The sequence below is a fragment of the Xyrauchen texanus genome, chromosome 9 (genome assembly GCF_025860055.1).
Source record: "Xyrauchen texanus isolate HMW12.3.18 chromosome 9, RBS_HiC_50CHRs, whole genome shotgun sequence".
Lineage (NCBI taxonomy): Eukaryota > Metazoa > Chordata > Actinopteri > Cypriniformes > Catostomidae > Xyrauchen > Xyrauchen texanus.
The window spans coordinates 13,147,280-13,173,623 of NC_068284.1; the positions used below are offsets into that span (position 1 = coordinate 13,147,280).

The 26,344-nt window shown below is 36.5% G+C and overlaps 1 protein-coding gene across 1 annotated transcript; it reads right to left on the reverse strand.

Annotated features, from left to right (window-relative positions):
• Window positions 1-394: 394 nt before the first annotated feature.
• LOC127649424 (F-box-like/WD repeat-containing protein TBL1XR1) lies at window positions 395-25,671 on the reverse strand. Its single transcript, XM_052134502.1, has 16 exons — window positions 25,424-25,671; window positions 19,546-19,610; window positions 18,775-18,875; window positions 16,911-17,056; window positions 16,597-16,807; window positions 16,309-16,441; window positions 16,011-16,152; window positions 13,120-13,183; window positions 12,933-13,030; window positions 12,785-12,845; window positions 11,322-11,443; window positions 11,070-11,144; window positions 10,800-10,927; window positions 8,714-8,879; window positions 6,283-6,384; window positions 395-3,602 (listed from the first exon to the last, which is right to left on the reverse strand). The coding sequence occupies exons 3-16, from the start codon at window positions 18,830-18,832 to the stop codon at window positions 3,576-3,578; spliced, it is 1,533 nt and encodes a 510-aa protein (XP_051990462.1). The 5' UTR covers window positions 18,833-18,875; window positions 19,546-19,610; window positions 25,424-25,671; the 3' UTR covers window positions 395-3,575.
• Between the last annotated feature and the right edge of the window lie 673 nt (window positions 25,672-26,344).

Below are 26,344 nucleotides of genomic sequence, written 5' to 3' on the forward strand. Positions count from 1 at the left end.
ATTTTTGAACAACAAATTTTCAAAGGGCTCTGGAAATAATATGCAGAGTGCCAAGCATTAGGACCAAAAGAAGCTTCTATTTCAAATTAAAACATTATAAAATACCATTCCACTGTCATAGACGTTATAATAACGAATTTCTGTATAAAACTTACTGTTGATTATACACCAATCAGCCACAACCCTTGTGCCACCAAAACAGCGCCAACCCACATCTAAGAATAACATTCTGAGATTATATTCTTCTCACCTCAATTATACAGAGTGGTTTTCGGAGTTACTGTAGACTTTGTCAGTTTGTACCAGTCTGGCCATTTTCTGTTGACCTCCTTCATCTACAAGGCATTTCCATTCACAGAACTGCCGCTCACTGAATGTTTTTTGTTTTTGGCACCATTCTGAGTAAATTCTAGAGACTGAGTGTGAAAATCCCAGGAGATCAGTAATTACAGAAATACTCAAACCAGCCTGTCTGATACCAACAATAATGCCAAGGTCAAAATATCATTCTGATGGTTGATGTGAACATCAACTGAACCTCCTGACCCGTATCTGGATGATTTTATACACTGCAGCCACACGATTGGCTGATTAGATAATCAGATGGTGCCAGATGGGCTGGTTTCAGTATTTCTGTAACTGCTGATCTCCTGGGATTTTCACACAACAGTCTCTAGAATTTACTCAGAATGGTGCCAAAAACAAAAAACATCCAGTGAGCAGCAGTTCTGTGATTGGAAATGCCTTGTAGATGAGAGAGATTCTAGAGTTTACTCTGAATTGTGCCAAAAACAAAAAACATCCAGTGAGTGTCAGTTCTGCAGACAGAAACACCTTGTTGATGAGAGAGGTCAACAGAGAATGGCCAGACTGAAAAAGTCTACGGTAACTGAGATAACCGCTCTGTAAAGTTGTTGTGGTGAGAAGAATATCATGTCAGAATGCTATTCTGAGATGTGGATTGGTGGCACAAGGGGGGGTCTACACAATATTAGACAGGTGGCTTTAATATTGTGGTTGATCAGTGTATTAGAGCAAGCTTATCAATACTAATCTCTTAAAATAAATAATGACATTTTGAAATTATTTGGAGGGTGATTCATATTACAGTTTATCATTAGGTAGATAAAAGGTATTTGTACGCATTTTGGGCTACGTATTTATTTAAAAATGGGAAAAAACAAAACAGAATTACATTAGTTGAAACCAGTCACCTTGCCCTCTTAACAATTATATGAAGATCTGGTTTGTTTTCAAGTAAATGTTTAATGTCACTTAAGTAATTTCAGTTCAAAAGTTAAAGATGTTTTAAGTGCTCACTTGATTTCTTGGGAAAATGTCTAAAGTGCTGGGAGGTGACACAAGTGTGCTAGGTAAAAGCTGCTTCTGTAGATTGACTGTCTAATGGTATTTTATAAAGACATGTGACGGCTTAAAAAAAAAAGAACACCAAATCAATGTGCCATTACACTGAAAAACCCAGGTGCAAATAAATCCCAACCATTAAGGGAGGACTTAACTTTAAAATCCCTCCTTTCAGAACAGTAGCATGGAAGAAAAACTTCTCTGTGGTCACATCTTTTGTATTCATGTTAAACCGTTTCTCCACGTCAGTCTCCGTTTAAATCACCACCTTCACAGAGCAATAAAGTAATTTTACAATAAGACAAAACATAACACAAAAGCAGCAGCACCACCTCAACCTGACTTTGGACTACCATATTGGATAAATCAAATGGGTTATCCACTTCCCTACACTGTCCCATAATAATCACTCCATGCTGCATTCGATTCTTACCTCACATGAAGCCCTAAAGACTAAGGCTGTTACAATCACACACATACCAATCCATTGTAATACAAAAAAAAAAAAAAAAAAAAAGTATATAATGACCAGACCCAATGGTCATTTGTAGTTCAGACCTCTATAAAAGCAGGAAATGACAGACATAGCCATAAAGAAAGACCACTATACAAGAGAAAGCAGTAGGGTGTTCCATGTGGCTTTTCTCTGGGAGAAAAACATTTGTAACAGATTGAGTCAAATTTCAAGTGAGCTGAGTGAAAAATGTTTCACACGTTAAAGGAATATTCTGGGTTCAATACAAGTTAAGCTCAATCGATAGCATTTGTGGCATAATGTTGATTACCACAAAAATGTATTTTGACTCATTCTTCCTTTTCTTTGAAATATAAAAGCAAAAATCTGAGTTACAGTGAAGCACGTACAATGGAAGTGAATGGGGGCAATTTTTTGGAGCGTTTAAAGTCAGAAATGTGAAGCTTATAATTTTATAACATATACTAACAAATAATGTTAATGCTCATGTATATTTGACCTGTAAAGTTGTTTAAAATGTCATTTTAGGGTTTACAGCATTACGTCATCGTGGAGTTGTAAAATTGGATAGAAAGCTACTTTTTTACATTAAAATAACATTAACGCATATTGTTTACATCTTGTTGCTACAATTCTGAAACAGTGAGTATTTTAATGTTTACGGATTGGTCCCCATTCACTTCCATTGTAACCCAGTTTTTTTAAAGGAGGGATGAGTCGAAATACATTTTTGTGGTAATTAACATAATGCCACAAAGCTGTCGATTGACCTTAACTTGTATTGAACCCGAAATATTCCTTTAAGCATCCTACACATCTTATGAGGGTGGTGAGAGGATAATTATGGGATTTCCACCTTAAACCACCCAAAAACTACCCCAGTGTCTCCATAACAAATATTTATTGCCTGATAGCTATTTTGTTAGCATTGTGTTTTTAGGGTGGGCCTATTATCCATCTTGAAAGGGCTTAACCTATGGAGCCTGTATTCTTCGTTTCCCCATATGAGTTTCACCCATCCATGCACTGAACATTAAATTTTGTCTTACCACAAAGTTGCATAGGTTGTACAAATAACACAGGGCATTGGTTTTAAAAAATATATCTGTAAGTGATTTAATAAGCTTTCTGTACTCTTATCACTCTCTCTCTCTATATAAAGATAATCAAATGATCTCTCAAAGTTCTCTCTCTTTCTCTCTAAAAAAAAAAAAAAGTTCTTGAGCATCTTTTGGAGAACATTTCCAAACGTCTCTAAACATACAGTGCTAATACAATACTCTGAATTGTCAACATCATATGACCATTAACTTGCCATATTAAACAGCTCTGCCCTTTAGCTCAAGTAATTACACCTAACGAAATACAAAAATCGTCCTACATAGCGCTGTGTGTACAATATGCACACAACATCGGTGTGGACCTCAGCCCGGGGGTTTGGAATGATCAACTATGGAACTAATGATGGCGTATATGGTGTGTGTGTGTGTGAAAAGGCGGTTTATTTCTCATGTGTTACACGTGTTTCTATTTAACAGTCCTTGATCACACTGCTTTTGTATGCATATGTTTAGCTTCATGGGTCCGTTATGATGGGGCTGAGAGAGACTGTTGGTCTAGGCTGTGGTCTGGGATCTCACGCGTGGACTACAGCAGTGGATGAAGGGCCAGGGACAGTCAGTAAATTTGGCTATGCACACATTCATTGTCGGTCCATGGCTTCCCAACGGTAGCGTCATTTCCTTAGGTCTAATACACAAACCTGGAGTGGGGAAGAGCAGAAGATATCATGACAAAAAATTGCACACATCACCTTTAAGTATAAATTCAGCTACTTCAGTCAATGCATTTAGTCAAAATATTCCCATGAATCTGCGCTTAAAGAAATATTCCGGGTTCATTAAAAGTTAAGCTCAATTGACGCCACTTGTGGCATATCTGATTACCATGAAAATTCATTTCAACTTTAAAAATTAAAACTCATTACATTGAGGCACTTACAATGGAAGTGAAAGAGGCCAATATTTGGAAAGTCTAAACAGAAATGTTTATAGAAACCGAAAAGCTTATAATTTGATAAAAGCACTTACACAAGTTTTAACAGAGAATGCATGTATTATCTGAGCTGTAAAGTTGTGTAAATCATTGTTTTTACAGTCATTTTAGGGTTATAGTGTTTACTGTTTTATGTTGTCCTTAGGGCTGCAACTAACGATTATTTTGTTAGAAAGATTATTCGACGATAAATCATTAGCTCTTAATCGATTATTCCACTAGGGCCCTGACTTAAAAGGTTGTATTAAACGTGCTAACTAACAACAAAGAGGTCAAAATCATCTTTTAGAAATAACTCTAAATGACACATTCACTGAATTAGAGGGAAAAATAGAAGTTTAATTCGGTAAAGAAAATCACTGCAAAAAATCCTGTTGTTATCAAGTGTTTTTGTCTTGTTTTCCATTTAGAAATGTCTAAAAATCCTTTAAAAAAAAAAAAAAAGATACATTTACTTGAGAAGTAACATATAAGATATTTAGACTTGCTTTAAGAGAATGTATTTTAAATATACAGTAAGTGTATTTTGTATATAAGTGTATTTTTTTTACTTGGTTATAGTTCTGCGAGTGCAGTAAAGACAAAATATACTTATTCAAGGTCTATTCTCTAAAAGCAGTTCAGACTGCCACTATTAATCAGATTTCTTGCATATCCAGATTGTATCCAGATGAGTTTTGATAGTCGAAACAGCAAAAAAAACACATGAAATCAGATTTTTCAGAATCTGATTCAAACCACATCGGGAGGTGGTTTCAAATGCAATTTTTTCAGATGTGTCTCAGTCCGGATGCTCTGGCCGCTCAATTCGGATTTCAAATAGTCTTTTGCGTCACTCTTAATGCGACACAATAATGACAACAAAAATCGGTGACTGTAGAACAGAACATCACAATATTTCTCCTCCGCGGCGGAGTTTTTCTTGTGCGACAGAGGAGTTCTGCACCGCGACTTGACAGGGCGCTTATTTGGAGAACGAGATGATGCACCTCCATTTTACCCACATCAGTTTTGAAAGCATCGTCACGTGGGTACCATGCATATAGGTTGGTTATGTCGTAATGTGCTAATCTGATTTGATCACTTGCAATTAATAGTGCCCACAGTCTGCTTGAAAAGATCTGATTTGAGAAAAAAAATCAGATTTGCCTGCAGTCTGAACATAGCCGTATATGCTGCTTCTCAGGTGAATGCATCTTTTTTAAAGGATTTTTATATATTTTAAAATATTTGTATTTTTAATATTATATTCAACATTCTCAGATAAAAAAAAATATATTTTTTTCTGCAGTATAGTTCCTAAAGTATATGTACATTGTTTTAAATGAGATTTAGATATTTTTATTGGAAAACAAGCCACATCAAAAACAAACCAAATAGATATTTTGTTGCAGTGTATAATGGGCCGAAGGCTACCCTCTCTCAAATTTGTTCACTTCAATCCATCTTTAACTCTCTCATATTAATAAAGCTGTGTATTGCCAATTTTCTTCACGCTAAGAAATGCACAGTGACATATATTATTATTCAATAAGTCGCGAGCCAATACATTACAATCTAGTGCTCGAGGGATGAGCATCCCCGTGTCAGAGTTCATCAGCCTGATGCAGTTTCAATCTCTCCCCCTTAGATCGGGACATTCAGGCAACCCATAGAAGAGGTGCGGACCACACAGATTGTTTTTTTTTAGTTAATTACATGATCTGCTTTGTGTTATTTGAACTTTAATAAAGCTTTAACACATTAAATATAACTGCATTATGATGTAACACCGGGGTATTTCCTTTAAAGAGCTCCGACTCCACTTATTCCACAACGAGAGTGCTTCTGTATTTACTTATTTGGTATTTTTGGAAAGTTTAGAGTGCATCTGGACTGTGATCTGTGGTGCTCTCACGCGTCATCATTAGAGTTTAATGTGATCTCATGTTACGATAAATGATCAAACGACTATTCAACAACGAACATATTTGCTGACAATTTTTTATTGTTTATTGATAACGTCAACTAATCATTTCAGCTCAGTCGTCATGGCAACGAAGTTGTAAAATTGGATTTAACTTCACACAGAAAAGATTAGCAAGTGATACTTTTGAAAGTATTTTAACATTTACAGATTGGCCCCTGTTCACTTCCATTGTAAGTGCCTCACTGTAACCCAGATTTGTACTTTTTCTAAAGAAAATGAGGGACGAATCGAATTTGTTTTTGTGGTAATTAACACGGTTTCACAAATGCAGTCGATTGAGCTTAACTGTTATTGAACCCAGAATATTCCTTTAAGACAAATATATGTCCTGAGTGGGCTCTAGCCAGTCACTACATTCAAACAGTCTAAGCACGGGAACACCTTCATTGTTTTTCTTTTCCACATCTTTAAAACTCACCGATCCATCTGATGCACTTGCGCCCACTTTGTCCCCAGTAGAGTTCCAGCATACTTCAAAAATGCCGCCTGTCCCTCGGTAGCTGTTGACTAAAGCACCACTCTGTAGGGAAGAAATGGAGACTTATGAAGAACATCAATTATTCTATGCAGCATTTACAGTAATAGAGAGTTATTTCAGTCAGGCTGGTTAATTGAACAAGTTTATTTTGGAATTATTGGCCTATGTCAATAACTGTACCTGCTCGGCCAATTAATTTAAGTCTGGACTTTCAACATTTGCTATTACATTAAAATACCTAATTTCGAATACTATTGAGGGAACTTTGAGTTCATTTTAACAATAAATAATGACAATATGATGGATATTTTATTATTTATTTTTCTTCTATTTATATTTATTTTGTATTATCATCTCTGTTTTATTGCTGTTTTGTATTGTTGTGCACTGGAAGCTCCTGTCACCAAGACAAATTCCTTGTATGTGTAAGCATACCTGGCAATAAAGCTGATTCTGATATTTATAATGATATTTGATATCAAACATGGCATCGGATGATCGAGTTTGATGCATTGACTGCGTATATGAGCTGTAAACTTTTTATCCTGGTACTTTGGAGACCATTTGGATGTATCAGTATAAAATAAACTTACAGTGCATCCAGAAAGTATTCACAGCGCTTCCATTTTTCCACATTTTGTTAAGCTACAGCCTTATTCCAAAATTGATTAAATTCCTTATTTTCCTCAAAATTCTACAAACAATACCCCATAATGACAATGTGAAAGATGTTTGTTAAGGATTCACAGCCTTTGCTCAATACTTTGTTGAAGCACCTTTGGCAGCAATTACAGCCTCAAGTCTTTCTGAGTATGATGCTACAAGCTTGGCACACCTATTTTTGGTAGTTTCTCCCGTTCTTCTTCGCAGGACCTCTCAAGCTCCATCAGCACAGCCATTTTCAGATCTCTCCAGAGATGTTCAATCGGGTTCAAGTCTGAGCTCTGGCTGGGCCACTCAAGGACATTCACAGAGTTGTACCATAGCAACTCCTTTGTTATCTTGGCTGTGTGCTTAGGGTCATTGTCCTGTTGGAAGATGAACCTTTGCCCCAGTCTGAGGTCCAGAGTTCTCTGGAGCAGGTTTTCATCAAGGATGTCTCTGTACATTGCTGCATTCATCTTTCCCTCGATCCTGACTAGTCTCCCAGTTCCTGCCACTGAAAAACATCCCCACAGCATGATGCTGCCACCACCATGCTTCACTGTAGGGATGGTACAAAACCAGGTCCAGGTGATGAGCGGTGCCTGGTTTCCTCCAGACATGATGCTTGCCATTCAGGCCAAAGAGTTCAATCTTTGTTTCATCAGAACAGAGAATTTTGTTTCTCATGGTCTGAGAGTCCTTCAGGTGCCTTTTGGCAATCTCCAGGCAGCATGTCATGTGCCTTTTTCTGAGGAGTGCTTCCGTCTGGCCACTCTACCATACAGGCCTGATTGGTGGAGTGCTGCAGAGATGGTTGTTCTTCTGGAAGGTTCTCCTCTCTCCGCAGAGAAACGCTGGACCTCGGGTTCTTGGTCACCTCCCTAACTAAGGCCCTTCTCCCCCGATCGCTCAGTTTGGCCAGGTGGCCAGCTCTAGGAAGAGTCCTGGTGGTTCCAAACTTCTTCCATTTACGGATGATGGAGGCCACTGTGCTCATTGGGACCTTAAATGCTGCAGAAATGTTTCTGTACCCTTCCCCAGATCTGTGCCTCAATACAATCCTGTCTCGGAGCTCTACAGGCAATTCCTTGGACTTCATGGCTTTGTTTGTGCACTGACATGCACTGTTAACTGTGGGACCTTATATAGACAGGTGTGTGCCTTTCCAAATCATGTCCAATCAACTGAATTTACCACAGGTGGACTCCAATCAAGTTGTAGAAACATCTCAAGGATGATCAGTGGAAACAGGACGCACCTGAGCTCAATTTTGAGTGTCATGGTACTTCTGTACATGTGATTTTTTTTATTTTTTCATTTTAATAAATTTGCAAAGATTTCAAACAAACTCCTTTCACGTTGTCATTATGGGGTATTATTTGTAGAATTTTGAGGAAAATAATGAATTTAATCCATTTTGGAATAAGGCTGTAACATAACAAAATGTGGAGAAAGTGAAGCGCTGTGAATACTTTCCGGATGCAACGTATGTGCTTGAAAAGACTGTAAGATTCAATATTTATGCGAATATGAATGATTTCCATAGGCACTTGTTCAGAGCAGCTGTGTCGCGTGAGGGATGATTTGAATCTGGCAGCATGTAACGTAACTGGCTGTTGCAGAAACACATACAGTATGTGTGACGCTCCTCTGTGGGGCCCAGTTATTGCGGTATGTATGAAAGGGTTAAATTAAAACTTAGTAAATTAGTTAGAGTCTGTGGTACCTGAGTGTTCCATATATGGACACACTTGTCGAAGGAACCGCTGGCCAGGTAGTTTCCATCTGGGCTGAATGCCACACTGTAGACAGGCTCCTGATGTTTGGTCAGTGTGTGGATGCAGGCCCCATGCTCTGCATCCCACAGACGCACCGTTGAATCAAATGATGCACTGTAGGCAGAAAATAGTTAAAAAATAAAACAAATGTTAGCCTTAAAATTAAGTCTTCTTGTCTGTGGTCAGAAAGCAACAAGCGGTTATTCTGTACACAATCTTTAGGAGCTGCTTTGCGTGTGGTCCGCTGTAGGGTTCAGTGAGACAGGAGTGCTCACATGATACAAGAACACCAGAAAATTTGACAAAAATGCCCGTTTATGACATCTCTATATTCACTTAATATTCCCTTATTTGGATAGTAATATGTGATTGGAATTTGAAGTGTAAAATTGCAGTTAGATCAAATAATCATAATCAGATGATTATTTAATCAATCGTGTAAGATGTAGGGTTGGGTAAAAATACTGATTTTTCGATGCATCTTTATTTGAACGAATTCGATAATGAATGATAAAATCCCAATATCAATCTTTAACTCTATGCAGCAACCCTCCACAATAGGAGTAAATCACTCTCAAATGTGACCATATTTAGTGCTATGTAACTAAAAATGTCTGTGATAAGCCACAGGCTGGTAAATGTTCAGATTTCACTCACTAGTGATTGAGTAGGATAGTCAAGAAGTTCAGCACAGAGATCCTTTAACTGCATTTTGAAAGTAAAAGTTTGGTTTGACTCGTTCCTTGTAATGTGTATACAGTGATGAGATCCATGTGATCCATTTGTCATGAAATAATAACTCTAAATATTCTTTCTGTTCATTACAGTCGATTGTGCATCAAAAAGTAAAAGAAACATTAATCAGAAACATTCCAATCAGACATAGCATGGATGAGATAAGAAACCATGCAACTCCTCTTTCATTAACGTGCTCTCAACAAAAACACTTCTGTGAGATGCTCTTTGCAGGACTGCCAGTATTCTTAAAGAGACAGTACAGTTTTTGCACATCTTTTACAAACCAATGTAAATAGTATATAATACTAATTACACATGTAAACAATAAAAATGAAGAATAAATAAATAAATTACACATATACATACATATATATATATATATATATATCTGCTGTAAATACTCTGTATAAATACAATATACTCTGGCTGGACAAATAAATAAATAAATAAGCAGATCCTTAAGAGTCTATGATTGGATCAGTATTGCAGTGATGAATACATTACAGCTGGCAACAATTCTTTTAACCCTAACTGATGCAGTGTGTAGCTTCTCATTTCTTAAACAATCATGTCGGAAAACATATCCCATTGTTGTGGAAAAGTTTATGGCCTGCATCAAGCAAAGAAAACAACTAAGGACATATAAGGCGAAAACAACATCCTTGAGATGCCACAACAAATGTGCACCATAATCAAAGCTAAATGCGGTCCAAAGAAAAATTACAGTATGCAACTTGTTTTTTTAGCCAGATATGCAACTTTTAAGACATTACATTTATTGATGGAATGCATGGATTTGTAAATTATTAAAAAGCTAAAATGTTACCAAAATATTTCAAACTAATGATAAAACAACATTTGTAAAAGTAATATTTTTGTATGTGCTGCATCTAGTTAGGTGTTCTGCATAATTAACAGCATTAGCTGAGAGAGTTGAATTTATTAAGTAAGCAAAATTAACATAATAACTAAAATATACCAATATGAATTGTAATCAGAATCGAATTCAGAACTGAAATTGAAAACAAATTGGGAAATCTGTATCAATACCCAGCCCTAGTAAGACGTTAAAGAATTTTCTGTAGTTTCAGCAATATTGATGTAAATGGTCATAACAAATAAACATCAACACGAATCACTCCGGTCAATTTTTCTAATTTAACTTAAATCAACATGTTATTCAAGAACAAGACAATAAGGAAACATGTAAACATTTTGGACTAACAAGGACTAATCAAGCTTCTGTACTTTTAAATACACCTGTTGGTGAATGGTGAAAGGTGGATGGTTCTGTACCTGGCCAGCATGAGATTGGCATTGGGGTTGTTGGTTCCAGGTCCAGTAGGGCTCCATTTGATGGTGTATATCTCCTTACTGTGGGCTTGCAGGTCATGAACACAAGTGTCCTGTTTCATGCTCCAAAGCTTACATTCAATACAGAACACAAAATTATTTGAATAACAGTTCTACCTGAAGTTGCAAACACATCAGTAAAGAGCTAGAAATTTAGCAATGATGTTTATTTTGTAGGTTTAATGCAGTGTTTGATGTTTGTTTGTAGAGCACCTTTAGCGTCATGTCATCAGAGCAGGATGCCAAGAGATTCCCCGTTGGATCCCATTTGATGGCATTGACTTCATTCTGTTGGTAAAGTGTTTAATTCATAAGTGCTAATCAGCTAATTATGCTTAAAATAGATAGGGATGTCATGACACCAACATTTCAGTGGTCAATACCAAAAACATTAAACAAAAACTAGATCAGAATAGTCATACTTTACGTCAGGGAAAGTTGAGATATCTGATATAAACGGCTTACTGTGTGGCCCTGGAATGTCTTGACTGGCCGGTCCTGGCCCAGTTTACACACGTGAATGCACATGTCCGTGCTGCATGAGGCAAATGTGTTGTTGCTTTGCCAGTCCACGTCAAGAGCAGGAGCTGCAGGTGTCAAATGGAAAGCACTTCATTCTTAAACATTCTTTTGAAACACACATAATTGCTTGTGTATTATAAGAACATTTGAATTCAATGTTATTTCTATTTAAAACAGATACCAAAATGTTCCCATGTTGCTAAGATATATCTTATGTCACAAGTACCCTTAAAAACTCTTCTCAGTGGGGGTTTAAGAAAGTCTTTTTGCTAAAATACCCGTTCTGAAGCTCCTGCTGTTCACATTGTAAAAGATATTGCTGTCAAAATCTGTCATGTGTACCTTTATTAATGTGCCTTAATTTATGTATTCCATAAAATGTTTGAACAATTCCAGCTCTTGCCTCAAAATAAAACTTTTTTGAGTTTTTTGACAGAAGTTTTTAGGGATCCCACACCTTTTGACATACCAATCTTTCGGACCCACTTTATATTAGGTGTCTTTAACTACTATGTACTTAAACATTTGAAAGAATGTACTTATTATGTACATATCTGTTGTTGCATTGTACTTACATGTTCTCCAGTTACACTGTTAACCTTAAAGGGTTAGTTCACCCAAAAATTAAAATTCTCTCATCATTTACTCACTCTCATTCCATCCTAAATGTGTATGACTTCCTTTCTTCTGCAGAACACATTTGTAGAAAAATAGCTCAATAGGTCCTTAAAATGCAATTGGATGGTAATACAACCTTTGAAGCTCCAAAAAGAACAGGCATTAAATTATTAAAAGAGTCATATGGATGATGTTTATGCTGACTGTCTGTTGTTTTTGGAGCTTCAAAAGTTGAAGCTTTGCCATCCACTGGCATTTTAAGGACCTGCTGAGTAAGATATTTTTCTATTTTTCTTTAAATGTGTTCTGATGAATAAAGAAAGGAATTCACATTTGGTATATCATGAGGGTGAGTACGTAAATGATGAGAGAATTTTCATTTTTGGGTGAACTAAACCTTTAACCCCTAAACCTAACTCTACCTCAAACTCAGTAGCAGCTAAATGTATATTTTGGGAGAATTAACACAATTAATACATAATATTACATGATTTTTAATGTTACATAGTAGTTAAAGACACCTAATATAAAGTGGGACCAATATTTCCAGTTGTTTGTGATTACTAGTTGGATTTGCATTCACAAAGAGCAGTTTCTAGTTAATTAATAACTAGAAAAAATATATATATTTATTATAGGAATTTCCGTGAATTTTCTGGACTTTAAGTATTTCCGGGCCTGAAATCCCCTTTTTTATATTCCCTGAAATTTAGGTTTTCCATGACCATTTGGAAAACCTTGATCAAGCCAAGAATGAAAATCCTGCTTGTGGTGATTTTGTTACTCACCTGAATGGAATGGAAATTGCTGTTTGGCCTCTCCTGTGTGAGCGTCCCAAATTATGGTGGTCTGAAAGATATACATTCCCATCAGCATAAAGTACAACATTATCTGAAAGAACAGGACAATGTGAAGATGTTAAAGCTTTTACTCTACCTTATCAACACCGGCACTGAGGATAAAGTTTCCTTTCTTGTTCCACTTTAAAGCAAATATGGGACCCTTGTGCTGCCCCAGAGTACTGGCAAGATTACCTAAGAGTTAAAAGACACTGATTAGATAAACATACATAAAGTCATTTTGTAGCATGACTGATGTTAGTGACACAGTTAATTAAGCTCACCATCTTTAGTCCATATTCTGGCAAAGCCATCGTAGGATCCTGTGGCTAGAAGTGTACCTTCACTCTATCAAAACAAAAGCAGAGAAATCTGTTTTTGATCCAGAAATGAATGCATATTTTATATGTATGTATGATATATATATATATATATATATATATATATATATATATATATATATATATATATATACACATACATACACATACATACACACACAAACTGAACATTTGCCATCACTCAATTACAATCATATATATCTTCAACATCTCTGAAATCATCAGATTACTGTTCTTTGATTACACTCATTTTACATTCAAGAGCCTGCAATCCCAAACATGGTCTTGTGACCAATCCTAGATTGATATAAGAGTCACATAACTAACAACTAGGGATGGGACTATATGGTTGTCTCATGATTCGGATCGATATACGATATTAGGTTTAGGATTCGATATAATCTCGATTTGATATAACAACAACACATAAATAGCAAAATATTACAGGAATATTTTTTCTGAAATTTTTTTTGAGCAAAATACACAATTTCTCATCAAAATAAAGTTATATAATACACAATATAAATGCTAAAAGTTTAAATAATAAGAGTTGCTCATATACCTTTCTTTATAAGAAAAGATCACAAATAAGCTTTAAAAAAAATATTTTTTTTTTTTTTAAAGTGGGCTACATTCAGGATGATCTGGTGCAGAACAAGCAATAGAACTGAACAAAACCGGTCCTGAAAAAAGTATGTGAAAGTGTATATTTATATTTTAATAATTTGTTTGTCATCATTATCACATTTTAACTTTGCAAAAATAAATCAATATTACATTCTATAATTAATATTGTATCATAAAATGGTATATATAATAACAATAGGAGCTATCAATGTTTGAAATAATGTGTACAATTTACAAGTAATAACATTGAGTTTACATTAATTTGTATAAGAAATGCTTAAAAGGTTACTGTCACTTTAAGGGTTCAACAAGCGGCTCAAAGTCAACGAGAATCTTCCGGTTTCTTTAGCGCATCCATGCTGCGTGAGATCAAAATTTATATTTCTTTTTACTTTTTTTATATGACTGTAAAGGACAGAAAGGATATTAAGACAGATTATTCAATGAAAGTGTCAAAATGTCGCCACATCTTTGATGGACACACATTACACGGAGGAAACAATCCATTTTAATCTCAAGCACTTTTCATAAAAACAAGGCTGTTCCATATATTCCAATAGTTAAATGTCTAAAAACTAAATTCAAGCACTTAAAGGACCTTGTGTGAACCCTGTAAACAGTGTAGAAACAAAGTGCAGTAGTGGTCAAATCAAGCGATAGAGAGATTATGATTTCTGATGGGTCATTTCATTTCTGATCACATGGACAGAAAACAATGTTGCAAATTTGGAAATATTGAGGTAAACCACGATATGGTTTTCCATTTTTTTGGTTTGTGATATCTCAAAATACGCATATATCGTCCCATCCCTACTAACAACACGCTGACTGTTGGCCAACATTTGGCCATTTTGAGATTACCGACATTGGCCTATTAAAAGAAGTTGTATAGGTTCAAAATTACACCAACAGCCTTTGTGTAATTAAATTCTTTCTTTCCATTTAAAACAATTTTTTATTAGAGAATTTTTAGTAAATATTGTGTAAATTATGTGTTGATTTCATTTCAGCAATTTTAAAGCAATTTTTAGATGAGTACATCTCATTTGCTGTCCTTAAATTGAGTCATGTAGAGGTAGACAGATATATCGGTTTTGCCGATAGATCTGGGCCAGTAGTAGCTTTTTGAAAATAGCCGACAGTTTCTTTTAAACACCTGAAGGGGATTTTCTGCATCTAAATCGCTCATCATTGACAATATTCATCCATATTTCTATCTTCACTTCAATGCATATTTTTATTAGATAATCAAGTGTCCTAAATTGAAATGAGGGCATGCAAAGAAATATGCGACTATGTGGAAATGTTCCCATTAGCATATTGTCTCCTCAACTTTATAACTTGTGAATAATAATAAAAAAACCTGATTTGGTGAAATATATACATACAAAACCTTTCAACTGGTGAGCATATAGGCTATAAAAAGTTTAATTTGGCAAATACTTACATACAGAGCACTGTAACGGAGCCAACTCTCCGTCAACGTCACTCTTTATGCACTAATGCACGATTATAAATACAAAAAACACATATGAAGTATAGACATTGAACGCTTATTTATATAACCTTTATTGATTTTTGTGTTCATGATGATTTTGACCGACAGTGTCCCTAGAGAAAAGGAAAAAGTCTGTTTTTATATAATACTGGACATTTATGACAAGTGATCTCTGATGATCTACTGTTGATGAATTACTACTCAAAGAGTATTAGCCTATATGACAATGTTTACTTTATGGTGTTTCTATTGTAATACATTGTAGATGTATGTATAACTGCATGTTTTGTTTCGCTTGTGTAAGCTGGAAGAAGAGACATGTCAATAAGAGTCCCTGGTGTAGTTGAAAATCCCACGTTATGCACCAAATCTTTATTTTTGTTCGGGTAATTATTGGGATTTTGGTTGCACAATAAACAGCATCTGGGATTTTATTCATTTTGGACTTTTGTAGCCTCTATATCTGTGCCCATCACAGTAAGGAAAGGCTTAGAACAATTTTAAACATTTTATAAACAGATTTGAATCCTCCGATTAATCGTTATTGACAAAAATACACTATCGGTTGACCTCTAATGTATATATTGACATCAAATCATTCATTCTTCTTTCTCGATATCGGTATTACGCATTGGAAAACCTATATCAATCATCCACTACAAATCGCCAAGGGTTGCTATGGTAAATAACTACTGGTCCTAGCACTCACATTCCAATCCAATGAGGTGACGTCTTTGTTACTGGGAACATCCTGCCCCCCCTCCCGTATGCAGTGACGCAGCACCAGCTGAGTGGACCCTCCAGCACTGCTCTCACTCAAGTTCCAAATCCGTGCAGTCGAGTCTCCCGAACTGAAGTCAACAAAAAAGCATACAGAAGAAACCCATTAGAAACTAACAGAAAAGTTATGATGACCAGCCAGTAATGCAAAGTGACAATTGTTTAAATTCACAGGTTGCACTAAGTAAAATGAAGCATAGTAAGAGATGCTTTGGCTTGACACTGACCCAGACGCCAACAAATCACTGACGGGGTTCCAAGCACAGATGAAGACTTCAGACTCGTGGCCCCGAAGCACCATGGCTTTACTGGCTGGGATCTCCACAGCCCTGTCCACCTCCATCATGTCTGAATGGTGGTCTGTGGGAACAAGGGGTAGTTATTTCAATCCTATTCAATGGCCTTATATGTCCTGAGGCCAACTAATGAAAATTTCACTGTAGAGGTTTTGCCGTGGACAAGGATTTGCATGACCAGTTCAGTTCCTTTGATTAGCATGAAACCCGAAAACTCACTAGCTAACGAGTGCGCGCCATTCTCCTCTCCATTAGCAGTGTTCTCTCCATTCTTGGCAGCACTGGCCACTGAGGCACTGGTGGTAGCGGTAGCTTGCTGCTGAGCCAGCTTATCCTTATACACCTGCTGCCTCGTCTGCACCACGTCTGGCATCACCGCATCAATCAGGGACAGCGACTCAATTGGTCGCCCATCAAACAGGGTACCATCCTGTTGAACACATTTCAACAGGTTCAAAACATTATGAGAGATTGTGACGTCACTAGATGCATATAACTGGCTGATTGAGAGATAAAGTAATCAAGAAACTGACCTCATTGATGCTGACTTCAGCCTCCACATACTGCAGGCCTTTTTGGATGAGGGATGTGAGGGCAGCAGGGGGCACCAAAGCTCCGTTGATGTTGGACTGACTGATGTGGCTCTCTATGCCAAAGGTGAAGGCTGAGTGGGAGAAGCCTGCAGTGGAAAAAGAAGACAATTCTTGTTACTATTTAGTAACAAGTATTTTCTTATGCCTTTCTGCCCCAAATCTATTTTGTGCCACTGAAACAAAGGGAATAGCCATTCAATCAATTAGTCTCCTTAAGATGAATCGCTTTTGTTGTATTATTCATCTTATGTAGTCGCTTTGGATAAACGTGTATACCAAATGAATAAATGTAAAACTGCCCATTAACATGACCATTAATGTGAACTTTTATATAAGGCTTACCCAACCTTCCCTTCAATCTTTTAACAGTACAGTTTATAATCATTTGCTCTTCAGTTTTATAATGTCACAGGGCAAAAAAAATAAAATAAAATAAAATAAAATAAAAAAATAAAAAAAAATCAGCCACTGCATGCATTAGTTATGTTCCAAAACCTAGTGAGCTGCCTTGAGGTCTACTGTCCTACACAGGCAGCATTCTATTTGAAATGCAACCTCATAGGTGGCTGGTACTCAAGACACTTCTATTATTATTAGAACAGTTGAGATATTTAATGATGTTTGAACGTTGCAATTCAGTGTCTTTTTTCAGTTGCTGAAGTATTGAGTCCACTTCATTTCTTGCAAGTCACTGTACACAAATCAAGTCAAATTTTGGTTTTAAAAATGGCAAAAAAGAAACATTTCTCAAGAAACTAAACTGTTTTTATTTTCTTTCTTTTAGAGATGAGGGCTCTTCCATACACTACTTGAAAGAATAAAACAAACTGAATCAAACCAGGACTAAGAGAGAAGCAGTCGATCCAAATGGACAACAACAAGAAAACAAGTACATCAGAGTTTCTAGTTTGAGAAACAGACCCCTCACAGTTCTTGACCTGGCAGTTCCAATTAAAAGTTCATACCAAACACTTGCTTCAACTGCAAAAGTGAAGAGGAGACTCTGGGATGTTGGCCTTTTAGTTAGTCTTTCAAAGAAAATGCCACATTTGACAGTGGCAAATAGGAAGAAATGGGTAAAATAGGCAAAGAAACTAAGACTGGATGGTAAATTGTTAGAAATGAGAATCAAGGAGTCCAAGTTTGAAGTGCTGAGCTGTTGTTAGAAAAGAATGAATGTTGGGGCCATGAAAAGTGTCCTACAGGTCAATGACATCTTTCGAAAGTGCTGGAGAAAGCATGGCATGAAACTTTACTTGAAGATCAAGAATAAACTGACTACTAGAATGCCTGATGTATCATTGCTGAAAGTGGAGGATTCTTGGATGAACAAAAGGAAAACGAAAAAAATATAGCATTAATTTAAACAATTGAAACTGTAAATCATTTTAAAGCATGCTTGGTAAAAAAATAAATTAAAAAAGGCTAATTATTTTTCAAAAACATACAAATTTCATAGTTATTCCAAACCTTTGAACAATAGTGTATAATCAACATTTCTCTCAAAGACTCCCTATTGTAATTAATTATTTAAATGAATTCTGAAATGACCATAACCATTTAGGATCCATTTAATGCTGAATTCAAATTTGGTCAAAAGAAGGTATCTGCCTTATGGAAATGTGTTCATGTTGGGAATGGACCTGTGATGTGTTAAAATACTGTCTAAGTTGGCAGATCCCTAGGTTTTGAAACAGAGCAAATACAAAACAGGATACACAGTATATGTGGCGCTTGCTTATAAAAAATGTTATTGCAGGATGGCAGTCCACAGATGACATTCAAATTGATGGACGATACTCACCTGACTCCTGCAGGTATCTGTACACAAGGAAATTGACTTCATCACTGCTTATGCTCATTTTGGATCCTGGTTGAACCAAGAGGTCAAGGCGAGAGGGAAGCCTGGAAAACAAAGGCACATATGTATTAGGGATATGCAAAAATGTATTTCTACATCTGACTATTCAACTAGTTGGTGATTTGGCTGACTAGTAAACTATCATGATCAATCCTAGTTTTCATTACCATTATTCATAAAAAGGCATCACTGGTCAGTGTATATATAACCTTTATAAACTAGCTACAGTGGATTAAAATTGTTTACAACAGTTCAATCTGTGGTGCCATGGAGAAAACATGCTCTTAAAAATGTGATATTTTGATGGGAAGAATTACATGTGTGTAAAACAACAAGAGGAAACACTTCAGATGTACATGCAAGGCTGTTTACTTGGCCTTTAGCTACTTCACATAAGTCTTCATAAAAAAGTAACGCATCATACGACAATACTCCCTGATGTTTACAATGCGTCAACAGCTCAGAAAGTGCTACGCTTTCCCCATTCATGATCAAATAAACATTGGCTGTAGTTTGATTGAAAAGACTCTTAAGCAGTTTAAGAGCATCTATTAATTCTTATATCCAACACTCATACTTATTGCATTACATAAGAGTGAGTTGCACATCCAAAAGCACAATACTTGAAGCACATTAATGGCAGCTTCTCTTTACATTTACAGACATAAATAGCTCATAAATAAAATATATAGTGTAATATAAAGAGTCACTCACCATAAGACCAAGTGTTGATTAGATGCTCACACACTTGCTGTCCATGGAAGCACAGTTAAATCAGCCTTCAATAAAAAAAATGACAATTGTTATAGTCACATATGAGAACTGTAAGTTAGTCAGTCTTTTTCCTGTAGCCATCTAAATCGAACCAATAGGATAAAGTAATAGTTTCCTCAAAACGTGCAGATTCTGTCATCATTTACTGACCCTTGTGTCGTTCCAATCTAAATGTGAATTACTATTTTTCTGTCAAATACAGAACAAGATTTTGCAAAATGTCCAAGCAGCTCTTTTCCAAAAAAACAAAAAGGTGGGCACAAAGGTCTCTCAAGCTCCAAAAATGACAAAATGTTACTTATTCATATTTAACTTAAAGTGGACATATGCAAAATCCACTTTTTAAACAGTGTGTGTAGACAACCACAAAATATGGTAAAAGACCATCCCTTCATTTCTTTCTTTCCCCCATCAATAAAAAAAACAGTGTCTCAGAACTAGCTGTTCAGGTTTGCAGCCACTTATGACATCAAAAGGGGAAAGGAACCGCCCACGGTTGGAGAAGAGATAAGAGTAGCTTAGATCCGCCCTCATTAGAACCTGAGCGAGCAGCAAACAGTCCGCCATATTCATCTCCTCGCAAGAGCAGCTTGTGCTAATACCATAACAATGAAGCTGTTGCTCTGTTTCGGTTATGATATACACTGATTGGTGTCCTCCACAGTCCCGCTTGAGTGGTCATGAAATGAAGATTTTCCGTGTAATAATACGGTCATTATATTAAAAACGATTATGAAATGATAGTGGTATTTTAGAGCTATAGCTGTTTTTCATGGCACCAGCAGGAAAAGCACAGCCCACTTCCAGAAAGGGGTGTGGGGAGCATCAGCTCCTCTGCATTTAAAGCTACAGATACTAAAACAGCCGTTTGGAACAGGGCTACAAAACAGGGGTATAAAGGCATAGTAGAATAAACAATCTGTGAAGTATTTTGAGCTGAATCTTGACAGACTGTACTTTAGTCTTGGACAATTTTACATTTACACTGTTGTTTTGGAACCCATAATATAATAGTACTCACATTTTATAATTATATATATATATATATATATATATATATATATATATATATATATATATATATATATATATAATTATAATTATAATTAAAATATTTCTGTCCTAAATTCGGCACTTTCACACGTTATTTTAAGGCTCTCTGATTAAACCCATGAGCTCTTAATTCTCATGAAGCCTTGAGATTCTGTTTGTATTTGAAAATGTTTCATCATTCTATCATCTCCACAGGAATAGTAAGCGGGCATGTCCTCCTCTGTCACGGTGTTATTAACACTGCGCACGTGAACCCGCAAGGACCAAGAACATTTGCCATTAAGCAAAAGCACTTGGTGTTCACAATCAAAATCCTTGCTTATATTTTCGTGGCAGTTTGGCACAAACCTCCACAAATGGTGCTGCAGAGTTAGACGTGCCACTGCTAAAATTTCACATGGTTTATTTATATTCTTGACACAACGTAACACTTCCTCATCTACAAATATACAAAGAAAGTTGTAATATCATCAGTAACTTTTACTCATAATTCATCCAGCCGCTTGACTTTCTCACCTTATTGAATGAGATTTCCGAAGTAAACAAATTATATACCTCCTCTCTTTCAGTCATTCAACAAATCCTGATCCTGGCTTGTTTAGTGAAGGGGCGTATTCGTTCAGTGGGTCAAACCAATTATATGTACCATCACAGCCAGCACTCAAATGTTATTGGCTCATGCAGTAGTCAGTCTTTACAGGCATGAAAAGCCACCAAAGCAGTCTCAAGTTTAAAACTAGAGCTCATTGGCTTCAAAACAGAGAGACATTAATAAACAAGAAATGTGAGTCAGTGTATGGAGGTGAAAGATTATGATTCGTTCACTTAAAAGATTTGTTAAAAAAGACAGATTTGTTCGCAAATGAAACGTCACTAAAGCACTCATCGTAGAAAGCGCGTAGCTAACTGGAGCTAGTAAAAGTTATGTGAAGCCAAAACTATTAATGAACCATGTGAAATTCGAGCAGTGGTGAAAGAATAAAGGGGAAACACTGTCTCAGCACCACTGTGGCTTGCTTAACTAATCGGCCGATGCCAATAGATTAAGAATTCCAAATATCGTCTGATTGATCGAACATGGTAATGTATCGGTCGACCATAAATCTCAAATAATCGCAGTCAGACGATTATTTAATAATCGCAACAGGTCTACCCATCCACTTTAGAATATATGGAAAAGATCCACTTGGACATTCTGCTAAATTTATTTTATGTTCCACAGAGGACAAAAATACAGGTTTGGAATGACTGCTCACACCCCACTCATGGAAGATATGTGAATCCGGCATAATAAAATGAAAAAAGCTTGAGATATTAAAAGGCAGATGTGCATTTATGGATCACAATTAGTCACTAGTAATACCCATTTTGTCTCACACCTGTTAAGCCCAAGTACAAACACAATGACTCATTGAACATCTATGCTACAAGCAGATTAGCGAAAGCATTACAGCCCAACCTTTCCGTAAAATTATTCATTATCAATTCTTTTGGCCACAGTCTTTTGGTGAAGAAAACACAACGTCAAATAGACAATCTGTATGGCTCTGTAACCGGTTTCTCAAATGGGTAAACTTTTAAACGGAGTAGATGTTCATTAAATGTTAGTCAATTTAATCAGTTTATGACATCACAGTTCTAAATGCGTTGGTGTGTATTTGAAAATGGCCCCTTGAACACATTGAATATGACTGCCTTTAACGATGACATCATAATGGTTTAATCGTGTGCAGCATCAGGGGCGAAAATTTCATCAAAATGTTGGGGGGGGACAATAAACAACAATTCTCAAGAGGAATTTTTGAAGGGGACACCAAGGCTTTTTTTTTGTTGTTGCCCAGTTTGCATTTGTATTATTTTATTTCTTAAACAATTATTTTAAGAATATATCATTATATTATTTACAATACACATATTTTAATGATATTTTAGGGGGGGACAACCCTCAGATGGGGGGATCCTGACCCCCCCCGCGATTTCTGCCTATGTGCAGCATGTAGAGAAGCGCAAGTGAGCCTGAAACCGCAGTCTCTCTTCCGTTTATTTGGACAGAAATGAAACAGTAACTAAACTGAAGCACTAGGGGTGTTCATATCTATGGAATGATATTACAGACAGTATTCAAAAGGAATTGCAAATTGTATTTGCAATTGCGTTTTCAATTTGTGGACACATAAAATGTGACATAATCCAAACGCAATTGCAAATCGCGCATTACCGTTTGCATTTTCGTTTAAGCGAACGCACAGTGACTGCCAAATTTCAAATGGAAACGCAAAGTCCGTTTGCAACTGTGTTTCCCATATCTTACCAGTTTTGGCCCTGTCATATTTAAATAGCAATTTCAATTACCACGTCTGCTTTTTCACTTTCTCAGCATCGCGTATGTAGCCAGCCAAAACTCAATGGAATACTAATTCCCTTAGTATTTCCATTGATGCCTTACACGGAAACCTGTCAATCAGGGTCAAAGGTGGGATTATGCTATGGGGCGTGTTTGTCTTGGGAAGTGACGTCACGCACAGTTGACGGTCAAGAGGTGATGCCCTGAACAGACGCTGGTTTATCAAATCAAATCACTTTATTGTCACACTACCATGTACACCAGTAGGTGAAATTCTTGTGTGCAGTTCCGAGCAACATAGCAGTCATGACAGTGACGAGACATATACCAATTACAGTAAACAACATACACAAAACAATTTACAAATCAAATGTACACATACTTACACATCACAATAATTATATACAATGTACAGTAAACAATACACACAATAAACAATACAATCAGTAGGAGTATATGAAATATATATATATATATATATATGAAGTAGTATATTGAGGAGAATATGTTGACAGTCCAGTGTGAGATTACAGATGAATAAAGTGCAGTGCTAATTATTGATCGTGATAGACTGTGAGTGACATCACTTCCCAAGACAAACACGCCCCATAGCATAATCCCACCCTTGACCCTGATTGACAGGTTTCCGTGTAAGGCATCAATGGAAATACTAAGGGAATTAGTATTCCATTTGAGTTTTGGCTGGCTACATACGCAACGCTGAGAAAGTGAAAAAGCAGACGTGGTAATTGAAATTGCTATTTAAATATGACAGGGCCAAAACTGGTAAGATATGGGAAACACAGTTGCAAACGGACTTTGCTTTTCCATTTGAAATTTGGCAGTCACTGTGCCTTCGCTTAAACGAAAATGCAAACGGTAATGCGCGATTTGCAATTGCGTTTGGATTATGTCACATTTTAATGCGTCCACAAATTGAAAACGCAAATACAATTTGCAATTCCTTTTGAATAATGTCCGGAATATCATTCCATACATATCATATACTGGATGTTGAGTTGAGATTGAAATGCAATTTACGTCAATGCATTTAGCATGATAAAGCAGGTATGTTGATTTAGTATGATATTGTAATTAGAGAAAATGATTTAGTAATTAGAGAAAATGTTTTTTTTTATTATTTTATTATAGTAATATTGTAGTAACCATGTGTTTATTGGCAGAAACTATGGTTTTACTACAATACTGTAGTAACCATGACTGTATGAACAATGGTTAATTTTGTGGTTATGGCTTTTGGTTTAAAAACATACCATGGTTAAACTATGGTTACTGAAGTAAATCCATTGTGAATTTTTTGGGAAGGTCAAACCTTTTAAAGTGTTTGTTCCCAAAAAGGAGTATTCTTACTTTGGATTTGGCAGTAGTATTTTTTTTATCTGAACTTAGCAAATACCAAACAGTACCGAAAAAGTGACCCTAAAACCGTTACACAAACCGAACCGTATACATTTATACCGTTACACCCCAAATTAACACATTATAAAAGGCACGCAGTCTTGAAAAAGGGAAAGGCTTCATTTTTAGTTATGAATGAGCAGCAGTTGGCAGCTCGCCATAATCATAACATTCACAGATATGGTCATTACATCCCATAACTTCTGCTCATTCATATACCGATTATTGTAATTAACCCTTTCCCTTTGTCAAGTAAACACAAAGAATGTTCATGAACAAAGCAAAGGGAGACAAAGGCGTCGTCTCCGAAAAATATCAGGAATAAAGATAGTGCTTAACAACCTGCAGTTCAGCATTAACTCGTAACTCTTGAGCCGATAGCTCTGATGACAGACAGTTCTCTCAAATACAACTGTCTAGATGACTACACTATCCCCCTTCTTTACATGTACTTTGCAGAAAAGTGCTTTAACGGTAGAACACAACCATACAATCCCCGGTGTAACTCAAAAACACCAAATAAACCGTAATAAATTAATTTGATTTTTTTTTTTTACTGCATACATAACTCGTTTGATCACTAATAATTAAAAGTATAATACCGGAAGTTCCCCCACATTTCTCACAGCTTTTAGCACGCGGCAAATAAAAATGTCAACAAACGTCACCGGAAACAGCAGACTCGTTAAACAATAAGTGCAACAAAAATATTCTAGTTGCAGCGCGTGTCTGCTTCCATAGCAACGCAGCTAGTTAAATGCTAAGTTGAGTTAATAAAGCTAGTTGTTGTCAAAGTCGATCACGCGTGCAAACCGCGCGCCCATCCCCCAACAACACCGCGAGGCCACACGCACTGCTAGCATAACACAACTGTACTCTGCTAAACTAACTGCTTGTAATGCGTAATAGCCAACATCACTCATCTAAATCGACTAAGCAGATTATAATGACTATAACTGGGTCATATGATGTGTCAGGTGGCGAATGAGAGGCTCGTCTTACTCAGGCCGCCGGAGCGCCGCTGCCTCCACTCGGATCAACCTGCTAGCTTCTGCAGCTAATGTCCTGAACAAACGTGCCAAAGTGCCGATACAAGTCCAAAAGAAGTGTATTCCTCGACTTTCCCACTGCACAATGATCTCTGTATCATTGAATAATTACTATTTTTCAGTTATAAACATGAATGAAATAGTGGGAAATAAAAGAAACATTTAGCAGCTTATGGACACCTAAGCGCTTCACAGGAAGCCAACGGCCTCAGACGAGCAGGAGGGCGGAGACTTTCCAGGCGAAAGTGAGATGTCTGTCTGTCTATCTATCTATGGCCATACATCTGATTATAAAATATAGTTGTAACATATAAATTAAGTAGGTTTTAATTCACTGGACTCAATAAGAGAGGGAATCTGAAACCGCAATGTTGCGATTGTTTGCCAAGTATGTCTTACTGTTTTAATGCTTTTGAATATAACATGCAATTACACGATTTATAATATTTAAATACGTAGTATAAGTTACAATTTTCTCAAAAATGATCAAGAAACAGTGTTAACGTTAATTAAAACTGGATTAACGAGGAACAATAACACATTTGAGTGCCCAACCCTCATCACTAGAAGATAACTAGTTTTTGCCTGGCTGGGCACTGCCTTCAATACAGTAAATCCGCCCAAACTACAATCTCCTCAGTCATTCAGACAGACTCATCATTGGTGTGTGTTTTACGCTGCTATTTTCAACCTACCATATGTACTGTAAAAGCATCGCAATTGTGTTTTGACCACCAGCCTCTTCAGCACAACCATTGTGTTCTGTTCGTTTCGGGTGCATTCTCATACTGTTTGGGGTCAAATGTGACCCCAGACAATAATGTGTATTTTTGTACAATACTCATGTAATTTTTTTTATTGAAACAAATGCAAT